The 14,771-nt window shown below is 39.6% G+C and overlaps 2 protein-coding genes across 4 annotated transcripts in view; one reads left to right on the forward strand and one right to left on the reverse strand.

Annotated features, from left to right (window-relative positions):
* Positions 1-13,156, reverse strand: part of GTF2E1 (general transcription factor IIE subunit 1) — a 72,770-nt gene extending 59,614 nt beyond the window's left edge. Inside the window, exons 1-2 of one of the 2 annotated variants that reach the window (XM_055126690.1) lie at positions 13,020-13,156; positions 5,483-5,959 (exon numbers count right to left, since the gene is read on the reverse strand). In XM_055126690.1, coding sequence (XP_054982665.1) covers positions 5,483-5,930 — 448 coding nt within the window. In that variant the 5' untranslated portion in view covers positions 5,931-5,959; positions 13,020-13,156. The remainder of the gene's footprint in view (positions 1-5,482; positions 5,960-13,019) is intronic. The other variant, XM_004606690.2, reaches the window with a different exon arrangement.
* The window catches only part of RABL3 (RAB, member of RAS oncogene family like 3), a 53,392-nt gene continuing 51,704 nt past the window's right edge, over positions 13,084-14,771 (forward strand). Inside the window, exon 1 of one of the 2 annotated variants that reach the window (XM_055126691.1) lies at positions 13,084-13,341. In XM_055126691.1, coding sequence (XP_054982666.1) covers positions 13,214-13,341 — 128 coding nt within the window. In that variant the 5' untranslated portion in view covers positions 13,084-13,213. The remainder of the gene's footprint in view (positions 13,342-14,771) is intronic. The other variant, XM_004606691.2, reaches the window with a different exon arrangement.

A 14,771-nucleotide genomic window follows, 5' to 3' on the forward strand; every position in this document is an offset into this window, starting at 1 on the left:
GTAGAAGGACAAATATCAGATGATTTCTCATCCAATATATAATAAGACAAAAAACAAGGAGATCTATGACAAATCCTTGGCCTTGGATTACAAAACTGATTGCTAAGCAGTAGGAGAGTGGGAAGAGTAATAAAGGCAGTAATGAAGAGGCAAACTAGAAGTAACTTAAAGACACTGGTGGAGGATCTTGGGCACTTTGGTAGTAGTGAGGGACAGTATCTTTATGCATCAAAATCATGTATTTTAACACTATTGTATCTATATTACTTAAAACTACAATAATATTTTTTAAAATAACTGACATACATACTAGGACCTAAATACCACCAATTCGTTCCTCAAAGTCCCAATGAAAAATCAAATTATAATCAAAATGCAAGTACATTCTCAGAATAAGGAGTTTCAAAGATTAAATAATTTTCATGGTATCGTACAGTGACAGTGATCGTATGCTTCAATGTAGAAACATAATCAGCAATTAAGTTACCTAGTTAATCTGAGTACCATTTTCTGAGTGAAACAAGGTCATAATGACATACTAATTCTTGTTCCTCTGAAAACTATTTTTCATCAGGTTTCCCCAGAAACCCTTTTATCATGCCAAAACACAGTTTTTGCCTGGCCTTAAAACAAAATTTAAATTTTAATTCTCTTTCATAAAATGCTTTCATGCCCCCTACCATATCTCAACACCCTGATTTAAATTACTGTGATTGTTTTGGGTGTTAAGCCACTTATTGATTATAACTAGTTTCATTCAGAGACTAACCCTAGGTGAAGTTCAAAAGGGCACTGTGGATCACCAGCACCTAAATATATACAGACATAATTTCCTGTTACAAAGTTTTATGAAAGTAGAAAAGAATCAAATCACACATAGATGTAGAAGTACATTACTGTAGATTACCCTTGCTGAGGGACTGGATAACACCTTCCATTACAGTCAAGAGTAATAAAGATGACCAATGTAACAACAACATCTACAACATCTATTGAGACTCACAAAACCAAAACCCAGAGCTCCTTTAAAAAATCTGGAATGAACAGCAAAAAAATCATGAGTTTTCTAACTCTTTAAGAGTTTCAGATATATTCTATAGCTCTACTCTATAGCACTGTAGCACTGTAGCACTGTCGTCCTGTTGTTCATCGATTTGCTCAAGTGGGCACCAGTAACGTCTCCATTGTGAGACTTGTTACTGTTTTTGGCATATTGAATACGCCACGGGTAGCTTGCCGGGCTCTGCCGTGTGGGCAGGATACTCTTGGTAGCTTGCCAGGCTCTCCAAAAGAGATGGAACCCGGGCGGCCACATGCAAGGCAAATGCTATTGCTCCAGCCCTTATACTCAGTCTGTCATTCCGTTGCTCATCTATTTGTACGAGCTGGCACCAGTAACGTCTCTCATTGAGAGACTTATTGTTACTGTTTTTGGCATATCCAATACGCATGGGTAGCTTGCCAGGCTCTGCCGCTCGGGCTCGATACTCTCGGTAGCTTGCCGGGCTCTCAGAGAGCAGCGGAGGAATCGAACTCAGGTCGGCCGAGTGAAAGGTGAACACCCAACCGCTGTGCTATCACTCCAGCCCAAGAAGGAATAAAGCTAGCAGAGGATAGTTTCGATCCATTGACCTCTAGGTTATGGGCCCAGCATGGTACAGTTAAGATTTTCTTATAACCAATGGCCACCAAGATGTGATCCCGGGGGCCGCACGTGTGTGCAGTCTCTCCGCAACTGCACGAACATGACTCCAGATGCCAGCTAAATTTTTCGGCATGGGCAGCTCCTTGCAGAATGTCTCCAGACTGAGAACTAAGCTGTGGCCCGATGCCCGCCCAGGAGGGGAAAGATATTTCTCTCTCTCGCCTCTTCCTTGCCGGGGGTGAAGGGTGTGGTGACTGCCATATTATGACAACCACAGATGAGGTTTACAAGCTTGCAATGATCCAATATCTGGAAGAAATCTCCCTGGACTTAGTTGCTAAAGTACAGAAATCCTCTTCACAAGAGGTCTGACTAGTGGGGTACTCCTAACAATATTAGTGAGGTTTGTGTTGAAATATTGAATGTAACCAAAGTAGATAGAGAGTAAAGTGAAATTTATCAGTTACATGGAGTGGGGGTGCGGGAGGTGGGATGGGAGGTGTACTGTGTTTTTTTGTTTTGTTCTGTTTTGTTTTGTTTTTTGGTGGTGGGATATGGGCACTGGTGAAGGGATGGTTGTTTCAGCATTGTATAACTGAGACTTAAGCCTGAAAGCATTGTAATTTTCCACATGGTGATTCAATAAAATAAAATTCTTCAATTAAAAAAAAAAAAGATATTCTTGATTCAACAGAGAAGAGGCCAGGCAGTCTGGTGAGCAACGTGGCCGGAGCAATGCTCCGGACCCGAATCTGGGCCAACAACACTGGGGATACAGAAGGAGGAGGTACAGCTGGTACACCTTCTCCAGATGGAGCCCTGGCGACACTGAGCAGCAACTAAAACGGCTCCGGGTTGCGGGACTGGAACACATCTGAGCCCCGGGGGGGCACTGGAGTGGGGCAGCACCAGCCCAAACTCCAAATGGCCCTGGCCGCCGGAAGTCCCGCCCTCGACCCACCCTCGGCGCCATCTTGCCACATTCAACACAGAAGAGGCCAGGCAGTCTGGTGAGCAACGCGGCCGGAGAAATGCTCCGGACCCGAATCCGGGCCAACAACACTGGGGATCCAGATGGAGAAGGTACAGCTGGTACACCTTCTCCAGATGGAGTCTGGCGACACTGAGCAGCAACTAAAACGGCTCCGGGTTGTGGGACTGGAACACATCCAAACTGGGCGGCCGCTATTGCGGCCGCGCGACCTTTTCTAAAACCTGAAAATATACAATCTTTTAATGGAAAACCAATTATCAAATGCTTCCTCAGTAGGGCTGTCTTTCTTGGGGGAAACTCCAACAACAATAGTGAGTTTTGTTTTGCAATATGGAATGTAATCAAGGTAAAGAGAAAATGAAGTGAAATTCATCAGTTATACAGTTGGGGGTGGGGGGGCGGGGGCGGGGGGTATACTGGGGATTTTGGTGGTGGAATATGGGCACTGGTGAAGGGGTGGTGTTTGAATATTGTATAACTGAGACATAAACCTGAAAACTTTGTAACTTTCCACATGGTGATATAATAAAAATTAAAAAAAATAATAATAAAAAAAATAATTAATTAATTAAAAAAATAAAAAAGATTTTCTTATAACCAAGACTTCTCTAGGCTAAATCCTTTAAAAAAGAAAAAGTTCAGACTAAATAAACATTTTTAACATAAATTCTATAAATGACTTTTTATGCAAAATGATTACTTCACAGTAAATAAATAAATGACATTGGGACTAAAATTTTTTTTTTTTTTTTGCTTTTTGGGTCACACCCGGCGATGCACAGGGGTTACTCCTGGCTCCGCACTCAGGAATTACCCCTGGCGGTGCTCAGGGAACCATATGGGATGCTGAGAATTGAACCCGGGTCGGCCGCATGCAAGGCAAACGCCCTACCCGCTGTGCTATTGCTCCAGCCCTAAAATCATTTTTAAAATAACACTAAAATTCTTTAAATTTATACAAAAATTTAAAAATTAAACAAATATTTGTGTGCAATTTTTTACAACAAAGTGTTCCACGTATGAAACTTTTTGTTACATTTTTCAGATAGCTTTTGTAACAGGCAAATCTATTAACTAAAACATAATCAATACCTTTGATTACAGCCACAACAAAGAGTATCTAATTTAACAGCTTTGATACTTTCTCTACATTTTCAACTCTAAAGAAATACAAACGTGATTCATGAAGTAATTGCAAAATTAGTCTCTTTTCCATTTTACAAACAAAAACAAAATAACTATATGATTATACAGCCAGGCTTCATAGTTTCTCCTGTTTACACTAGACATGTTTTAGAAGCACATAATTTGAAGATTTCTATGTTGATAAACAAAATTATTAAAACTACAGAATTATTTAAATATATACACACACATGTGCACACACACACCTGCCATGTCTCTATCCTTCATCAATAATCAAGAGACTATTCATTCACGAATTTGTGAAAAAAATGCCCCTCCTACTGTACCTAGCTAACTCTTGCTTATATCTTAGATCTGAGCTGCCATTTACCTTCTAACCAAGGCCTTAAACAAATCAAACCCTATGGAAAATAGTAGGGAGGTTTCTCAGAAAAGTAAGACTAAGAGCTGCCATGTGACCCAGTAATTCCATTTCTTGGTATCTACTCCCAGTACGCTAAAACATCCATATAAAAGGGATTATCCATATAAAAGAAATTATGCACAAGGCTATTCATTGTAGCATCCAGCACAACATCAAGGATACACAATCAACTGATGTATAAAAAATAAAAGAATATATACACAATAGAATACTATGCGGGTACAAGGAACAGTGAAATCATACAATTTATTGCAACCTGGAAGGAACTAGAAGATAATCATGTTAAGTGAAGTGAGTTAGAAGAAGGAAAAATACCAGATGATCTCACTTATCTGTAGTACACAGAATAACAGGAAGAGGGAGTGCAAGGTATCAAAGGGGCATAGCCATATTACCCTTAACCCTAGATTACAAAAATGTGAATAAGGAAGGAAAGAAATCAAGAGAAGAAAAAATAGATGAGAAATAACAGGGGAAGGGGCCTTGAGCACATAGTGGTGTAAAAGTGTAGTGTGTGTGTGTGTGTGTGTGTGTGTGTGTGTGTGTGTATAAAGTCATTCAAATACATTGTATTATAACTAGCTGGTAGTGTCTGGTACAGAGATACTCAAATATTTGGTGAATAGGAAGGTTAAACATAAATTGTCAGAATAGCATCAAATGATAAAAAAGTCAACTGTTTAGATCAAACTGCAGCTATAAATAAGCGGTGGAGTGGTGGCAGAGATAGGTTAGTCACAGGTGAAAGAGTATATTCATGAGTATATTCTCTTGTGAAAGAAAAAGGCTTTGCAAAACTTTCTGAAGTAGCATGACAATTAAACGTGACAGTAAGACTATATATGTCTATATCATGACTTATATCAAACCATTCACTTTTATAATGATATATTATACAAGGTTGGCTTAAGTATTAAATGAATCACACTGCGGGTGATACTGGTGTTGCAATACTGTATGCCTGAAACAATTCTATTATGAACAGCTTTGCAAATCATAAGTAAAGATTTTTAAATATTTTAGAAAATTACATGGATTAACTTAAAAGAATACATATTTAATTTTAAAAATTATTGGAGGATCAGAGCATTAGCTCTAAGGACTAGAGTACATATTTTCTTACGTTTGATCCATGGCACCACATAATCCAAACAACATTGCTAGGAGTTAGCCCCAAGCACATAGCTGATAATATCCCCTGAGCACAGCTGAATGTGCTCCTCCACCACAATAAACAAAAATTACTAGGACTCATATACTAGAAAAATCTTACCTGTCATGGGTTCAAAGAGTTGATTAGCTTCTAAGTCTGTAAAAGTACTACTACAAACAGGACATTTGAAGGAAGCCCGGTTGGTAGAGTCTCTCTCATCAGTTTCAATCCTCCTTCTCATGTGATCCAACTTGTATTTTACCACATTAACAAGAGTGCGATAATTAATGAAGTAGTAATTATGGCGAGTGGTTTTCCCATCTGCAGCAGTCTCGACTCTCATTCTGCATTTTATGAACTTGTCTCCCTTTAAATTATTCAAAACTGAACGAAGCTGCTTCCTGTCAAACTTGAGTAGCTCCAGCATATCTTCCTCTTTTACACATGGGTTTCGGATCAAGATGTCCAAAGCCAAGGCATGTTCAATGCCATAGAACCCACGAATCACATACTTGGCTAACCTCTTCAATGCAGCAGGAACCTCGGTGAGAACATCTGGGTCTGCCATCGTGAGTAGCAAACTTCACCTTTAGTATACTGAGTTCAGGGGAGAAAAGAGAGATATCACACAGGCTATAGGACACTGCAATCATTGATAATCATTAAAGGACATTTTAAAATCCAAAATAGGGGGTATGGTGCTGCCAGTAGGTCAACCTGTACCTGTGAGGCGAGTTCATCAGCAGCCTGATGATGCCTTCAGACTTCCAGATACCCCAAAATTTCTGCTGTACCTTTGGCCGGACCCCAACAACTTGGGGCCAAGTTTATCAAGAATTAAACGCCAAAAATTAGGTACGTGGGAGACACACTCACAAACTACCTCCAGCTCAGCTATATAAGCTCATTTATTGGCCTTATTTCAGACACATAAATCTCGAAAAAGATCAAAAGATGCAGTTAGGGCCTGTAGTGCAGAGGTAGGCAGGAACCCATGACTGAGAGCCTTAGGCTCACTTGGATCAAGACTTGGCCTCCTTCCCCCCAGGTCCCCAGTTTTCCAGTTGCTTGACAGTCACACCCACAAACTGCCCCTGGTGCCATGTAATCTCATCACTGGCCAAGACCCAGCGACTATAAACTAAAGCTCCTGGAAGAGAATGACAGAATTTCTTGGACATTATATTCTATGTATAACAAGCAATACAAAACAAATCATCTAGCATTGCCTTTTCGACAGGTTTGAGTGATGGTGAGACGTGTAGAAATGTTGAATGTAACCAAAGTAGACAGAGTGTATGGGGGAAATTGTGTACCACACAGGCAGGGAAAGTGTTGGAACGGGGGTGAGAGGGGCGGAAATACTGGGGATTTTAGTGGTGGAAAGTGTGCACTGGTGAAGGGACGGGTGTTTGATGAGTATATGAAAGCTTTGTAGCTGTATTTCACGGTGAATCAAAAAAAGGGAAGGATAATAATAAAATAATAAGATAAAGTTAACATTCAGAATAGAATTTTTAAAATAAAGCAATGTGGAGTTCATGCCCAATTGAATCAGCTAAATCAATGGTTGAATAAATAGCAGTACTCCTACATTATTAAAAAATAAATAAAAATCCAAAATAGTCACTCCTTAGATAGCTTGCAGCACCACCATCTTTACAGTGCTATAAAAATACTCAGAATTTGTTTTAAGCACTGTAAAGCCTAAGTATTTAATAGAAAACAAGAGTACACAAAAATTTTATACCCAAAAAGCCTGTTTCTAAAATGGTTACTTTCATGATTTACAGTACGCATGATTGTAAAAAGTAATCTACTGCTCATAACAATATGCCATGCCTACCTTAAATCAGAAAGAGAAACAAAAAAGTTAAGTGAAATCATATTTTTTTTGTTATTATTGTTTATTTTTTGTTTTTTTGAGCCACATCAAATGGCTCTGAGCCTGATCAGGGATCACTGCTAGCGAGGCTAGGGGAACCACAGTAGCACTGTCGCACTGTCATCCCATCATTCATCGATTTGCCCAAGCAGGCACCAGTAACATCTCCATTGTGAGACTTGTTATTACTGTTTTTGGCATATCGAATACATCATGGGTAGCTTGCCAGGCTCTGCCATGTGGGCGGGATACTCTCAGTAGCTTGCTGGGCATTCCGAGTGGGATGGAAGAATCGAACCCAGGTCAGCCGCGTGCAAGGCAAATGCCCTACCCACTGTGCTATGGCTCCATCCACTACTCACTTATATAAAAAAATATAATCAGTTATTTCACTCATATTTGGAACATAAACAAATGGACAAACAACAACAAAAAAGAACCCCTTTTAGATTATAACAAGAGAATTATTATTATCAGAGGGGAAAGGGATGAACAAATTCAGTAAAAGTTGTCAACTGCATGGTGAAGGATAGAACATAGGCAATTATTTTCTCTTTCCACTTTGGGGTCACATTCAGCTGTGCCCAGGGGCCCATGTGGTGCTAGAGATTGAACCCAGACATCCTGTATACCAAGTATGTACTCTATCCTGTTGAGATATCTCTCCAGACTTTTTAGTGGCAAGTATAGAACATGTATGCAGATGTTGACTCTACAGCAGTACACCTGAACCTGCACGTTAAGAGCCACTGTCACTTCAACTGAACAAAGAGACAAAGTAGCAGCCCAACCTAATGTTGTGCCAAACCTGAACCCCAATAGGCTGTGTGCAGGGCAAGCATTCTACCTGCTGAAAAGCTGTAACCAAAGTCTTACATTCTTTCTTTCTTTTTTTTTTTTTGGTGTGGGGAGCACATCGGCAATGCTCAGAGATTTCTCCTAACACTGCACTAAGGAAATTATTATTGGCAGTACTCAGGAGACCACAGAGGATACTGGGGATTAAACCTGGCTCCACTGTGTGAAAGGCAAACAGCCCTACTTGCTGGACCATTGTTCTGGCCCCCCAAATCTTATATCCGTAACGAGACAGATCTTTGGGAATGCTGAAAACCCTGAGAAATTAGCAGCTGGCATATTCTTAATAGTCTTTACTACTTTAGTTAAATAAAATTTTTCTACTAAGATACTAGTATACTTTACATAGTCTCCCAATAAAATCACAATAAACTAATAAATACATAAGTAATCACCAGTGGGTGTTTGGTGAAATTACTATAATAAATCTGAAAGAAATTAACATTAAGATTCTAAGAGCTTTAACAACCTTATAAAATTATATTAGACAACCAATTAAGTAAGCAGCATATGAATTAAAAAAAGAAAGGGGGGGACACAGTGTAAAAAATCCTTAAATTCCCGAATTATGGGGGCAAAGCAGAAGGAAAAGAAGCCCAAACTAATACAGGGACTAAAATTTACACGTAGTTGGGGCCTGAGTAATAATATAGTGAGTAGCACCTTAGTCTTGCACATGGCTGGCCCAGGTTCAATCTCTGAGCATGAATTCAGGAATAAGCACTGAGCACAGATGGTTGTGGCCCCCAAACAAACAAAATAGAAAAAAAAATTAATAAAATTTACATGTAGTGTCAAAAAGTCTAGGCTTTGAAATTCAGAGTTGGTTAATCACACTTTACTCTTTGAGAAACAATAACTACTTCAATATTCATTACATTGTTGTAATGAATAAATGAGAATATAAGTAATATACTTAGGAAGGAACTGTTAATACAGAGTTTCAGATCAACTAATTATGTCCCAAATTAAAACTGGCATGGCTATCCACACAGACTATATGAAGTAAAATGTGCCTATACCACAGGGAAATTTTTAACAAACATCCCACTGAAATATTTCAACGAGGTCATATTCTATTATTAATACTAATTCTATTAAACTCCTATTTGAAATCTGTGGTTATCAACTATCAAATCTAATATCTTTACAATAAATATCTTTAAATCCCAGTATTATACTAAGAGATATTTCTAAATAACCAATATATATATACATACATATTCTAAATAACCAAAATATATATATATACATACAAAATATATATACATATTTGGGGAGAAGAAAATAATGTTATACATGTCACAAAGGAAAAATCAGTTATGATAAAGCATTTATTTCAGACTCCAAATGCTCAGGCATATAACAAAAGATGATGCACAGTACTTAACCTAACCTGTCCTTTTAGAGTCTTCCTACCATCCTTAAGTTTAGGGTTATTGAGCAAGTGTCTAGATTCAATGCCCAAGGAATACATAGCAGACTACTGAGACACACTTTGTTCTTCTAACTGTCTATACATTCTATTTGAATCGAGCTTTGGTTTTGTTTTACATGCTCAGGAGTGGGCACATAAAGCAAATAAATGACTTTAAAAGCATTCAACAGAGCAAAGGATGAAAACTACTCAAAATAACCTACAATTCCAGCATTATTTGCCACTACTATATTTCCTCCCTGTTTTTCCACCAGACACTTCATTTTCCATATCAATGATCCTCAACCCTGCCTATAAAGAATCATCTGGGGACTACTTAAAAATAGCTTCCCTGGGCTCCATTCCCAGAGATTCAGTTTCAGTAGGTCTAGGAAGGCCAGATTAGCCTTCATCTTAATTTAAAAAGGTTTTTAGGTGACTCTAATATACAGAAGTCTTTGACAGACAAACTGGATGTTGGCATTACAAATTCTCCCTTTGCACATCAGGTATGGAAAAGGTCCCTATGCCACTTATAATTCAACGCATTTCCTTGCCCAAAAATAGGTAGGGACCTAAAGATTTAAGAGAGTGACATGAGAACTCAAATGGTTTTGGCTTTTGCATCCCAGTTCCACCATTTCTTAATCTGTAACCCTGAAAAATACTCAAGCTCAGTTTCCTTATATATTTAAAAGTGACTGGGACCAGACAGGTAGTACAGGGGTTAACGCAGGCCTTGCATGGGGCCAATTCTGGTTCTATTTCTTGCACCACATAGCCTTGTAAGCCTCCAAGTGTTACAGGTGGCCCAGGTAATCCCTGACAGCAGATGTGCCTCTCAGCACTGCACTGGGCCCTTACACTGAACCAGCAATTGGCTGAGAACTCATGGGAGGTGCCCTCCCCCCACCCCAAAAAAAAGTGATTAATGCTTTCCTCATGAGTTAATGTATGGAATGAGATTATTTATGTAAAGTGTTCTGCATTTAGGACTGACATTAAAAGAGTTCTGTAAGTACCAGCATTTATAAGATCCAGGTTTATAAAAGTAACTATTACAACATGAATGAATTTAGTGAAGATGGAGGCACTGAGAAAATAATAGGAGCTATAGTAATCACACCAAAACTAAGGAAGAGAGCCAACTATTCTAAGAGAATGAGATGAATATAATTTGTTACAACAAAACCAAAAGAACCCTATAATCTCTAGGAAATTGGGTACTACAGTAGGAACTTTTTAAAATATATTTTCCCCATTTTTTGTTGTGGTAAAATACATGTAACATACAATTACCCATTATTAAAATTTCAGTATTATTAAATATATTCAGAACACTGTGCAACTATCACTACATTTCCATAACTTTTCATTTTGTAATATTGAAATATGTCCTCTTTAAACAACAGCATAGTGTAATATATAACCCAATAACAACTTAAAGCTATTTGGGGACAGTGGAATTTTTCCTAGGAAAAATTTTATTAGTAGAAACATCTGAAGAGGAACTGGTTTGGAAGGATAAAGAGCTTACTTTTAAGCTACTTGCCTTTCATAATGTTACAGATTATTCCTGTGAAAATGCCTAGCACGTAGCTGAACAACTGAAAGCTGAGGAAAGAAGTTCAAAATCTCTACATTCTAAAATTCTCCTATCTTTCCTCCTCCACAGTGACCTACCTCGGCTAAATCCCTTACTCAGTCTCTGGATTTCTTAAATTACTGAAGTCATAGATTTCTGATTAGCCTGTGTCAGAATAATAGCAAATGCTCTGAAAGAGCAAATGCTTCTGAATTTGTCTCCCAGAATTTAAAACTCTAGCTTTCACATAATCTTCAACTTTCAATCTCTTGAAAACTGGCAATACTGAAGAAAAAAAGTGAGAACAAGTTCCTAGCTGGGAAGGAGCTGAAGAACAGTTGGCACTTCGAAGAAAGGGCTTGGATGGCCTCTGGGAACCTTTGAACATGTGAATTTTGAGGGTTAAATCTTGTATCTTCTTTTAAAAAATTTATTTTTGTTTTGGGGCCACAACTGGCATTACTCGGGGGCTATTCCTGGCTCTGCACTCAGAAATTACTCAAGGCTGTGCTTGGGGGAACCATATGGAATGTCAGGAATCAAACCCAGGTGGGCCACATGCAAGACAAGCACCCTACCCACTGTATTATCTCTCTAGTCCTGTTTCTTCATTTTAGCATCACAATCTATTAGTCACTTCCCAACCTCATTCTATCTCCCCATCAGTTCCAGAGCACTAAAGGCAAAGCTGCTTTTGTTCTGAACCAAGTATATTTCAAACATTTAAGAAATACAGTGCATCAGAGCAGAGTTGGAGAAGAATGCTTGTTTTATGTTTGTTTCTACAGGAAACAGTACAGTCTGTAAGGCCTTCCCTTTCACATTCCCAACGCAAGTTCGGTCCCTGGGCATCCCATACCCCAGCATGGCCAGGAGTGATTCCTGAATGCTGAGCCAGAAATAGGCCCTGAGCACGGTTTCCAGTGGCCAAAAACCAAAATGAAAAAAAGAAAACCCTCTCTGGGTCCAAAAAAGAAAGTCCTCTCTGACTGTTTACACTCTTATCCAGCCACATTGAGATTCTCCTAATTCCAGGAACCACACTTTGCTCACTCCTAACTTTTGCTTTTAAGGCTGAGGGAACAGCCTGTTTCTTCACATTATCTTTACATCTCAATGACATTACTTCAGAGACACATCCCTCTTTCACACGTCCCATCAATTTTACCATTTTTGAAGTGAATGTACTTTCTCCCCGCCCAAGGCAGAGAACTTAATCCTGTTCACCAACGACTTACCAGTACCCGAGCACAGCTAGCCAGCCACGTGTTCCTCTGAAACTTTCAAGAGATCTCCTAAATACATGAGCTGCCAACATGCCCACCCTACCAGCTTCGTCCCCATTCTTACACTGACTGAGAAAAACCTTCTTAAACTTCAAATTCTTTTAAACAGGGGGTTACCCGATCAAATTCCCTTTTTACAAAATTTAACAATTTTGCTAACAGCTGGTTGTCAAATAAAAGGGAAAAAGGACTGGACGAGGGGATCCCAGATAGATTTTTCAGTTCTATACTACCGTCCCACTTGAAGAACACTTGGGTCCAACACCCTTCACCGGTTTTCTCGGGAACCATATTTCCAGCTCTCCTCCACGCCTCCGTGCAGAAGGCGGCATCTAACCGCGAGACCTCCGGACCAGCAGCCCTCCACGACCCTGGCTCGGTAATCCTGACTCCTCCCCACTTCCAGGCCCCAAACCCTAAATCCAGAAACCCATGTGCCACATTCAGAGCCTCCGTGTCCGTCCTACCCGAGGCCGCACACGGGCCGCCGCTGGGTCAGTGGTTCTAAGGAGGCCCAAGAGGAGGACCTCGTCAACAATATCTTAGAGAAGAGGGAAACGGAAAGGGATAGAAAATGCGACGCCGAGCCAAGGAACCGAGTACAAGGAACAGGGAACGGAGTTTACCAAAGCGAACCGGCGAACACTCCCACTACAGCTTCCCTGAAAGCCTCAACTACCGACTTAAATGAGTCACACCACTTAAGCGACAAAGAAAACGTCTTACTCCTGCGACCAGCTTTGGAGACCTCCGGCTACAATTAACCTGGCTAGCCCGTCAGCCGTCAGTCAAGACTGTCACGCTCCGATTGGCCAATGAAATGAAAGGTTCGGCCCTCCAGTCCAAGCCTGATTGGCTTACGGTCCAGGAACAGGCGTTAGCCCCGGTAGGGCAAAAGCAAGATGGCGTCCCTGGATCGGGTGAAGGTACTGGTATTGGGAGACTCAGGTGAGCGACTTAAGCCACTTCTAGGGCTCCTGACACTTCTGAGTTACCAGATAACCTTCCCCCTTCACTACTTTATTCTCTCAAATGGTTCGTCGGCCTGTGACAGCATTCCCTTTCAAGACCCAAAGACTACACTTCCCAGAGGACTTTGCTCTGTTTGACGAATCGGTAGCGTCGCGCGGGTTGGGGTCGCGGCGTTCCAGCCCTTCTCCGCCTTCTCGGCTTTTTATGTTCGTTTCCTGGGTTACGTTATCCTGAATTGTATTGCAAAATATTTGTTTTGAAAAGATATACAGATGCTCAATATTAGGCATATGTCAAGGTTCCAAAAGTTAGTGTCTTTGATATATTTTGTTTATAAAGAAATGGAACACACTAAGAATGACGTTGCTTCAAAGTGCTTTCATGTATTCATTCTCTCAATGATGGCCTGAGCCCATTTTACAGAAGAGCAAATTCTGAGGGACTTGAATGATAGAATCGGTTTGAACTCGTAATCTATGCACTTCAGCGTCAAATTATATTATGACTCGAAAGTTTGATGATAATTCTACTTTTAGCTAGGATTCTAAATGTATTGCTCTAATCTTAGTTGAAAATTCTAGGTTGTAAGAGATGTAGAAATTAAGGTAAGTGCCAAATTATGAAACAACTAATGCTGAATTCAGTTTAATCCTAGAGTCCAAATTCGTTATTGTTTTAGTATCTTTGACGTTTGAGAACTAGAAGTCTGCATTTGCCCCTCCAATGGCACTATGTTTTCTCAGCACAATCATCCTTCCATGCTTCTTAAGGGCTTGATAATTTTACGTTTCAAACATAGACTTTTCTGAAGGTGACCTTTGAATTCGAGAAAGGTGTGCTGAAAATACTGACATTGCTCCAGAAGCTTGATGTTGGAAAGGATATAATGAGGGGAAAACTTGAAAAGTAACTTTACAGAACTGCTTAAAATGGGTGGAAAGGGTGGAAACCGTTCGTTCTCGCTCTCTCGCTCTCTCGCTCTCTCGCTCTCTCTCTCTCTCAAAATTGAAAGAATTATAACCTTTAAACGTTGCATTTAGAAATTCTGTGGAAGTAATTCATTTATGCTGACTTTACTTCTTTGACTTGAAGTGCTACTGCAGTTAGTTTAATAAATCATAACATTTTATGCATTAGGAAAATAATGTCAGTTTAAAGAGATGATGCAAAAGTATTCTCAAGTAGAGTTGTAGAATTTTAGTTTAAAATGAAGAGCTTGTACAGTTCTTTATGATTTGTGACTTGGACATCCTCTCTTTTCTATATTTTACTTTTATATTGCATTTAGCATTACTTTCTTGTTACACATTGCTGGAACTACTCAATTAAAACCCAAAACAAAACACTTGCCTGTGGTTACCAAGCAGGCACTATAAGTTCTGTTGTTTTAAATTTGGAATCAGTAA

The sequence above is a fragment of the Sorex araneus genome, chromosome 2 (genome assembly GCF_027595985.1).
Source record: "Sorex araneus isolate mSorAra2 chromosome 2, mSorAra2.pri, whole genome shotgun sequence".
In the NCBI taxonomy this organism is placed as follows: Eukaryota; Metazoa; Chordata; class Mammalia; order Eulipotyphla; family Soricidae; genus Sorex; species Sorex araneus.